Source organism: Malaclemys terrapin, chromosome 1, assembly GCF_027887155.1.
Source record: "Malaclemys terrapin pileata isolate rMalTer1 chromosome 1, rMalTer1.hap1, whole genome shotgun sequence".
NCBI classification, from domain to species: Eukaryota; Metazoa; Chordata; order Testudines; family Emydidae; genus Malaclemys; species Malaclemys terrapin.
In genome coordinates this window covers 162,808,599-162,817,404 of record NC_071505.1, presented here as the reverse complement: position 1 = coordinate 162,817,404, position 8,806 = coordinate 162,808,599, and the positions used below count along the sequence as shown (strand labels likewise).

The window sequence follows — 8,806 nt, the reverse complement described above, 5'->3', positions numbered from 1 at the left end:
CTAGTTTTAACCACATTTAAACATTTCTTTAAAGTGCAAACTTCTCTCCCATGTTGTGTGATAGACCACACAAATAGGAAATAATTATTGGAGAAATAATTAAATTGACTAGACAAACAACTGTCAAATACTCGAAGTAAACAGAAAAATTGTACGTAATCTTTTGTGTTACTTTTAAACACATTAAGAAAACAGAGAAGTGTAGTTATTGAAGTTACCTGAATTCCCTTTAACCTCTGAATTGCTATTACTTGTGGCAATGGAAGAGCAAGCTTATCTGGAAAATCTACTTCTTGTTCCAGCTTCCGTGTTTTAAAAACCTGACATATCCAGTTTAATAAGTCTGCAATAACTGGATACACTTCTTGATTTTGAGAGAACGTACAGGAACCACCACATGTAAGCTATGACATTAAACTCTCCTGTAAGTTGTATACAAAACAAATACCCCATCAAAGCATTTGGCTTTATATGAAGCTTAAATTGATTGACTAAATTCTAATGTTAACCCCTTGATCCCCCAGAGAGTCAGTGCAAGAAATGGATGCAATGGCAACCATTTAACTTTGGAAGCGGGGTGTTGTTTTTTATTGCAGAAGTGAGGTAAATGCTACTGGAAAATTAAAAATAAATGATAACACTGGAAACTTAACTATTAATTCAGAACAGGAAAAGCATTGTCAGCAGCAGGGCTAGCTTTCCCGCATCATCTTATTAAGTTCTCTCTATTTTTTAGTGAAGGAATCAATTTTAGGACAAAGAGGAAAATTCTCTTCGTGCATTCAGTACTTGACTTCTCCCCCTGCCAGTTTTGTGGGGGTTATTGGCCCATTAAGAAATTAAACCAAGAATCCTAATGCATTTTTAAGCGGCCACCTGAAGGCAATGACTTTCCAACACAATTGGGGTCCAACTTTAACTAGTGGCCTCGCGAGAAGCTCCATATACTATTTTAAGTCCCCGTGAACTTATGTGATGTGAAGAACACATCAAATAGAAAGAAAAATAAAGTTATTTCATTTCTAAACATGTGTTTTGCAGTTCTAAGTCCTGAAGCAACTTTTTCAATTACATGTTAGTATGGAGGACGGGTACCCAAAAGCAGTGGGGCTCTTTAAGTGTATTTCACTCAGTACTTTGGCACGTCATCAACTTAGCAAACCTGACTAAAGAAACAGACATCACCACAAGTCTGAAGTCATTTAAACATTCAAGAATGCACAACTGCTGTATTGTTCTTCAAACAATTGTTATTCTCCCAATTCTGTACGCACATTGCTCAGAATTTGAGGTTCAACCAAGCTCAGTTCTTTCCCATCATATAGCTCTTGCAGTTCATTCGATTCATATTTTATGGAAGGCTTTTGCACTTGTGTCCCAGGCTCCAGAGCATTTTCTCCAACTATTTTAAGGTTCACTAATTTTATTTTCCAGGTATTCTCGCTAACTGGACAGCGGATGAGTCCAAAGATTTGTTCAAAGATGCCCAAGCAAATGTTGCCTCTATGTACTGTGCCAGCTACCGCCACCACTACTAACCCATGTGGAGAAATTACACACTTCAGTCCACCAGCACCCAAGTTGGGGTTCAGTAAGAGATACTCCTCTTTCACCAATGAGAGTAAACGGAGGCTCACCAATTCTGCACCAACGTATTCTTCCATGTTTTTTTCTAATGTGTTGTAACAAAATTTCAGTTTGACATCCTCCCAGAAATGCTGTGGTCCCCACTGTTCTTTGGATTGTCCCCCCAAAGGATGCTGAGAGTTGAGAAGTTCAAAGAACCACTGACAGAATTCTCTTCCTAGTCTGTGCCAATCATTCTCTTCCTGTTGTTTTTGTTTCTGTTCATAGCTCTGTAATCAAAGAAAAAAAATGCACTTATTTTTCTTAGAAGAATTTAGCAGCCTTTAATACAGGAGCTTGCTACTTACTATGCACAAGTCTTTAATACACCTCAAAAGATTTGCTGTGCTAAAATTTTATTTTCTATTTTGCACATTCCTGAGTTTTCCAGACAGAATGCTTGAGAAGGAATAAAGCAAGGAAGTCAAACCTAAACCTCTCTTCTTAAATAATGAAGATTCTGCATGCTTGTCCATAGGTGGTGCCCAGAAATCTCTTTAATAGTCACTTTAGAAATACAGTACTTGAAGTAGTTACTTTTAAGAGAAATGAGAAAGGTACTTAAAGTTGGTTTGAGTAATAAGCTCAACAACTCTGGATAAAATCCTAGCTCAATTTAAGTCAATGGCAGTTCTACCACTTACTTCAATGGGGCAAAGATTTTTCACGCTGTTTCTAAAGAGTATGATTTAGACTTGCTGTGTAAAAAGGAGTTGTCTGTACAAGTAAATTCTAGCTAAGATTTACACTTAAAACCTATGATTATGGCAATGCCTTGTCAAACGAAGATAAAATACAGAACCAAATGGCTTACACTACATATCTTCAATAAACAAATATCTCCATTTACTTGGGAGCAAGGGTAGTACTTCTAATACTAAAGGTGGCCACAGTAATTACCTCTACCCTCAATGTCTCCCTTTATTGTATTTGTCTTTGACAGATACTAGCAAACTGACTTTATGCTTTGGACCCTCAAATGACCAGATGGACACAACCAATCCTGATCAGTATCAGTCATTTTGTGTGTGTCCTTGATGCAACATTTGAAGCTGCTGGAGTATCTCAGAACCTACCTGATATTTCAACCCAAGGCAGTAGAAGATGCTAACAAAAAGAAAATCAGTAACCCAGGAAGAACTGGATAGCTCAAAGGATTATTGGGATATAAAACTTTTCACTTCTAGATTACCTATTTGAACCTAGATCGGTTTTGTTAGTGACAGAAAGTCAGTACCACCGGAAAGCTGTCTGGTCAACTATGTGAAGGGAGTCTGATCTTCACCATGTTTCTAATAGAGAAGTGTCCAAATCATAGTCTCCAAGGGTATCATTACTGCACTCTTTCATCAGCACTAAGTCTACTGGAAAAAATATTTTAAAATAGTAACCCAAAACAAACATTGGCAGCATGAAAGAATACAAAGAATAGTCTGAAGAGATCAACACAGCTCCTCACACAAACTAAATTTAATTTGTTTAAAAATCTCAAGGCAGCATGGTCCAACAGAAAGAGCTGAGGATAGTGTTAATACTAGGTTCTCCATTAATTCACTGTGTATCTTGGGCAAGTCACTTAACTTCTGTATCCCTGGTTTCCCTGTTTTTACAGGTGGGAAATTAAACTTACCTGCCTTTGCAAAGCATTTCTAAGATCTACTGAGGAGGAATTGCTAAATATTAGAAATAAAGGGACCAAATCAATACTAACCTGAAGGGTTATTTCCTTGAAGCAGCCCGGCGAGGCTGCAGTCTGTCCTGCAAATGCAGCTGAGAACGATGGGGATGAAAGCAGAAACTAAGTTGTTATACGTAACCAGTAGCAAGGGGAAGATCTCATTGAGGATAGAATAGGGATAAATTGCAATAAATTTAATAAAATGAAACCAAGAATAGCAACTGTTAAGAAAGCTATTGGGGGACAATGAAAATTAGAATCTTTAAGTGTTTTATGGCTGTGTGTGTTACCCTGTGCAGAGGAGGAAGAAATATGAAGACTTAAATATTTGGGAAATAAGTTGTTATATTTTAAGTACAGACTGGCAGGTTACTTTTAAAGATACCTTTGGCTGATACTGGAATTCAGAAAAGGAAGTTTTCTGTCATCTAGAGGAAAAATACTTTCCCAGATAAAGGGAGAGTGAATTCATGCAAGTCAGGGATCTATATAAAGGAGGACTAGACAATTATCCATTTGTCTCCCAGGTAGGTGCACCTCTCGAACCAACTTTGTTCTTAGGGACATATCCTTTGCTTTCTCTTACAATACTGGCTGGTTTCTTAGCTGAATATTTTATGACTGAAACTTTGTGACAAAAAGATGCTTAATTTTCCAATAAGTTCTAGCCTAGTAATGCCAAGCCCCACGTTCCAAACAGGAATTAGATCTACAGGATAAATTGCTCATTTTTCTGTCTGCATTTGTTGAGTGAGATACCAACAACACATATCTACATCTCCTGGTACTTGCCAATTAACAGAATTCCTTAAAAGCAGGTCAAGCCAGAAGCAAGTTCAACTAAGCTTCTGCTAAGGTCGTGATCATTAATTTCTGGAATCAAGTTCGGGTAATAACTTCTGTGTTTGAATTTCATATTTTAGATTAAATATATACTCCAGATTTATGATGTCATGACTTCTCACCCCCACTCCTGCTGCAAAGGATAAGTGGAAGGACAAGCCTGAGCATAAAGCACAGCTGAATTTCCCATTCTTTCTGCATTTCTCTGAATGAGTATTTAACTCACTTTACTTTTAGTGTATCTAATTTCCAGTCATCTATCCTTCACTTTCTTAAATATTGCAAGTTGTTTTCACATCAATAGCTACAGAGCTCTTTGACAGGTTGGTAACCATTATGTCTTTGAGTCACATAACTACTTAATAGTAATCATGGCCACCTCGAGTTAGAAACTTTAGATCCAAGAAGAATGATAAACTAAAAAAAAAAAAACCAACCAAACAAAAAAATATATTTTACAAAATACAATGAGGAGGAAGTTCAGATCACCCACAAACTTGTTGATTTGAGGCAAATCTAGTCACAACATATTAAGCAGAGGTTAGAAAGAGACCTGTTCAGTAGCAGGGGTAGCACTGCTGCCAGTCCTAAAGTTTCAGAAGAGTTACAGTTTTTCAACATCCATCGTGTATTTCACTCTCCACTTTCCTTAGATACCAGGAATGGAAAGGAACATGGCTTGCAAAAAGTTAACAGCTATTGGAGCATCTAACCAAATGATTTGTCATGTGTCCTGTTAGTTAAAATCTAAGGGCAGCAGTGCTGTTTTGGTGCTATTGTTGCTTGGCAAAGTGGGAGAAGGGCAGCTTAATAAATAAATAAATAAGAGAGAGAGGCGCATAGTTTATTTTCCCAACAACTGAGACTAAACTTTCAGAACACTTCTCAGAACATTTGTGACCTTGAAGCTTATGGAGTGTCCCATGTCCATTAACTCTGTGGCAGTCACATGTCCATCTTTAGAATTATCCAGACTCTGATGTACTATTTTGTCTTAATTTGTGACCTACTGATTCCACTCATTGCAATTCAAAGTCAGTTGTTGTGAGGAAGACACAACAAGTTAATTACATACTCAGACACGAACAAACAAAATGCATCTTATCTATCAAGATAGCTACAGAATTTCCAGATATGAGATTCAATGAGAAGATTTTTTTTTTATTAAGTGAAGCTTTTAAATCAAGAAAAAATTCAATTCCACTACAAACACAGGAAAACACAACCATCTCAGTTTGGCTGAGAAAAAAAAGTCAATGAACTTACAAGCAACAGCTGTTCCACACAGGCAATATTCTTAGGCCTTTCAGAACATAAAACTCACCTGTTTATTTAGATTAATATCCTCTGTCTCTGCAACACGATCTGTCAGCTGCCCACTCCAGTATTGCTTTGCGTGATGAATGAGCTGGTGTTTTTCTGAACAAGGTGGCACCACAACTCCTTCTTTTGCCAGGTATTTAAAAATTATTTCTCGATAGACTTTTCTTCGTTTCAAGAGTTCTTCTACACTTTGACTGTAAACTAAAATTGCATGGATGGCTTCTGGAAATAAAGAAAGTTAAGTCAGCAACTGCTTCTCTCATTAGAAAACCAATCTGTTGATTTTCTAACTAAAGTAAAAATTTCAACTTGAACATTTTTCTCAGTGATGATCAGTAACAAACTCATGCAAATATGGTTGAAAGGCATTCAGCAGGTCATATGCAAAAGCCTGAAATTGATCTGTTGCCTCAATGGCCTAACAGAAACTGATGCTTGAAACAGACCTAACTGACTGAACTAGAGCTGAACAGTTTGTTTGGGGGCTGAATTGAAGATCCCCAAAAAATGAGTTCAAACCTAACCTCATTTTTTTTTAAATTTTCCTCACCAAAAAGAAAACCTAAAAAAAAATTTCAGGGGGATGCATTGTATGATGTAGGAAGGTGCCATTTTTAATATATAATTTTTCGGACAGAAAGCACATTAGTATTGGAAACCTTTATTTTTCAGGGGTTTATTGCTCAGTTAGGAAATATTACAAGTCAAAGTAGCCAATTCTAATTTTGGCTGATGTTACACATCAAGCACTTCAGTGTTTGACTTAGAACACCTTATATTTAAGAAACGACTGTTTAGTTAAAACAAACTTTACTTATCCTTATTGTATTCTACAAATAGTACAAAAATCCTTAAGTTAAAGCAAAGCAAAACAGTCAATAAATCAAAATGAGTCCACAAAAAGGGGTGGAAGATGTACAAATGGAAGATACTTTGCCCTATGGGCTAGTAACTTATTTACCACGTGACTATGCATATTTCTTTCAACAACTGAGAGCAGAAGTTACTCATGCCAGCAGCAGCATTAACTGGTATTTCAGTTAGCTGTAATGCACATCTGCTCCTTACCCTATCCCCCCACCTCCCCACTTTTTTTAAAAGGACATAGAACTTACATGAGACACTCACTACTTGATAAAGGATGAAAATGCTTTTAACTCCAACCATTGTCAAACATAGAGGACGGTAAGTGTTGACTATTTTGGTAATTTGTTCAGAAGTCTGAATGCCTCTCAGAGGAGAGCAATCTATGATTTTACTTATTGAAAGCTGATTTTGGTATGAACATGTCTCCTGCTTGTGCAGAGCCTAGCATAATGGAGTACTGATGCTGTTTGGATACCACCACAATACACTGATAAAAAACAAGCTTAAGGCACAGAAAGATCCATGGAGGAAAGAGGCTCTAAACAGGGATACAATCAAATGAAGTCTCAAGGGCTCATACATGGTTAATTTTTGGGCTATGAAAACAGCTATGGCATTTACCTAATCAAGGAATTATGAATTATTATTTTCTTTGAAAACACCAGAAATCTACTTATAAAATGAAAAATAAAATCTAGAAAGTCCATTTATCCCCCGGGTTTCCTGTTTAAATACTGCATCATGTTTGAAAAGCACAGGCACCTGAGTGATGTGATTACTAAATGAACTGTGTGAAGTCAACAGCTGGGTAACACCACATGCATTAGAGATCACAAAGGTTTCATCCTCGTCCCTGCCCTTGCTCCCACATGCTCTTCACACTTGTTAAAGAAGAGGGCAGCTGACTAGCTAAAGCATAAGACACTTTAGGGGCTGTTCTTGCAGCATAAGACAGGGCAGCCGGGGCCTCGCGTCGGGCTGACTGGGGGAGAGGGGAGCAGTGCTTGGGATACAGCTAACAGCTCGTTACTCGTATTGCGGCCGCGCCTAGGAGCCCGGGGCGCGGACCAGGCCCCCCGGCCCGGCACGCACCCAAGCAAGAGATGGGTGAGGCGAGAGCTGAGCAGCGGCAGGAGCCCGTGACGAGGCCGGGCCTTGCAGCCAAACCCCCGGGAGAGCCGCTTCAGGGGGCTGGGCGGGGGAGCCGCGGTGACATGGGCGGGGCGGGGCCGGACGTTGGCGGCTCCGGGCCGGAGACCCGGGCAGCCCCGGCGGACAATGAGCCGCAGAACCCGGCAGCGCCGCGCGCCCCCCAGCCCCAGAGCAAGGCGGGGCCCAGCTAGAGAAAAGGGGCGGGGCTCGCGCGAGGGCCCGCCCCTTCCCCCCAACCCCTCCCCCGGCCCCACCCACCTTGTCGGCTCTGCGGCAGCACCAGGCGGTTGGTGATCGTGTCCGTCAGCGCCATCAGCTCGTCCGTCGCCATCTGCTCCAGCAGGACCCGACACCCGGCCCGCTCCCGCTCGCTCAGCCCCATCGTCCACCCAGCGGCAGCCGGCGCCGGGCCGTAGGCAGCCCTCGCGCAACCCTGACAACCAGCTAGCGGAAGGGACGCAGCGTCTACAACCTGTGTGCGTTGCTGTAAACAGCCCCTCATGGGCCGCCTGGGAGCAACAGCTAACGTGGCCCGGCCGGCAACGGGCACCTCCCGGCACTATAGTTCCGCCCCCTTCCTAAGCCCCACCCCTGGAGGCTGCTCGACCGCTGCTGCGGAGAAGGAGCCGGCGGGGGCGGGGTGTTGGTGCTTTCATAGGGGTCGAGGACACCCCAACCTGATCTCAACCCAGGACAGCTTCTGCCACACGGTCAGGGTGAAACACCCCCATGTCGCCTCCCACCACCAGAGCGATCAACTCAGCCGCTCTCTCTGCGCAGAGATCAGAGGTTCAAGGGCAGGTCTACACTTCAGACCCACAGCGCTATAATAATGTTGTGCAGGGGTGTGAAGAAGCCTAACCTCCCCCCCATAGCAAGCCCTGTCAGCAGGAGAGCTTCTCCCATCAACATAGCTACCACCTCTCAGGGAGATGGATTAACTATGCCAAGGGGAGAAGCTCTCCCATGGGTATAGGATCATGGAGCAAGTACACGGCTGGAACACTGTACAGAGAGAGAAGCCCCAAGATTCTCCTTTCAGAGCCTTTAGTTACAGGCTGAGTTCAGTTCTGTACAAAGGCAACAGGCATAGGCCAGGCACTCCCCATACCACTACTGTTAGAGGGTAGTCCAGACCCCTGCCTGACTCTCACTTCAACCCTGCTACAGCTGCACAGAAGGGCTTCATTCCATGGTGGGATTTTTTTTGTCACATAGCTACTTGTCCTGGCCTTTGGGAGGAAAGAGCCACCTAATAACAGCCTCTCTGTGCACGTGTTTGGCTTGCTAGTTCTTGATCATATGAACAGGGTCTAA

General features: G+C 41.7%; 1 protein-coding gene across 1 annotated transcript; it reads right to left on the bottom strand.

Annotated features, from left to right (window-relative positions):
- Window positions 1-1,186: 1,186 nt before the first annotated feature.
- C1H3orf38 (chromosome 1 C3orf38 homolog) lies at window positions 1,187-7,991 on the bottom strand. The gene is made up of 3 exons (XM_054046015.1): window positions 7,748-7,991; window positions 5,472-5,692; window positions 1,187-1,856 (listed from the first exon to the last, which is right to left on the bottom strand). The coding sequence occupies exons 1-3, from the start codon at window positions 7,989-7,991 to the stop codon at window positions 1,251-1,253; spliced, it is 1,071 nt and encodes a 356-aa protein (XP_053901990.1). The 3' UTR covers window positions 1,187-1,250.
- Between the last annotated feature and the right edge of the window lie 815 nt (window positions 7,992-8,806).

Excerpts from the sequence above, each read along its gene's own strand:
- C1H3orf38 (XM_054046015.1), bottom strand. The coding sequence starts at position 7,991 with ATGAGGGGCTGTTTACAGCAACGCACACAGGTTGTAGACGCTGCGTCC. Across the intron at positions 5,693-7,747 it reads GCTGCCGCAGAGCCGACAAG|AAGCCATCCATGCAATTTTA; the intron begins GTGGGTGGGGCC and ends CTTTATTTCCAG. Across the intron at positions 1,857-5,471 it reads ATATTAATCTAAATAAACAG|AGCTATGAACAGAAACAAAA; the intron begins GTGAGTTTTATG and ends CTTTGATTACAG.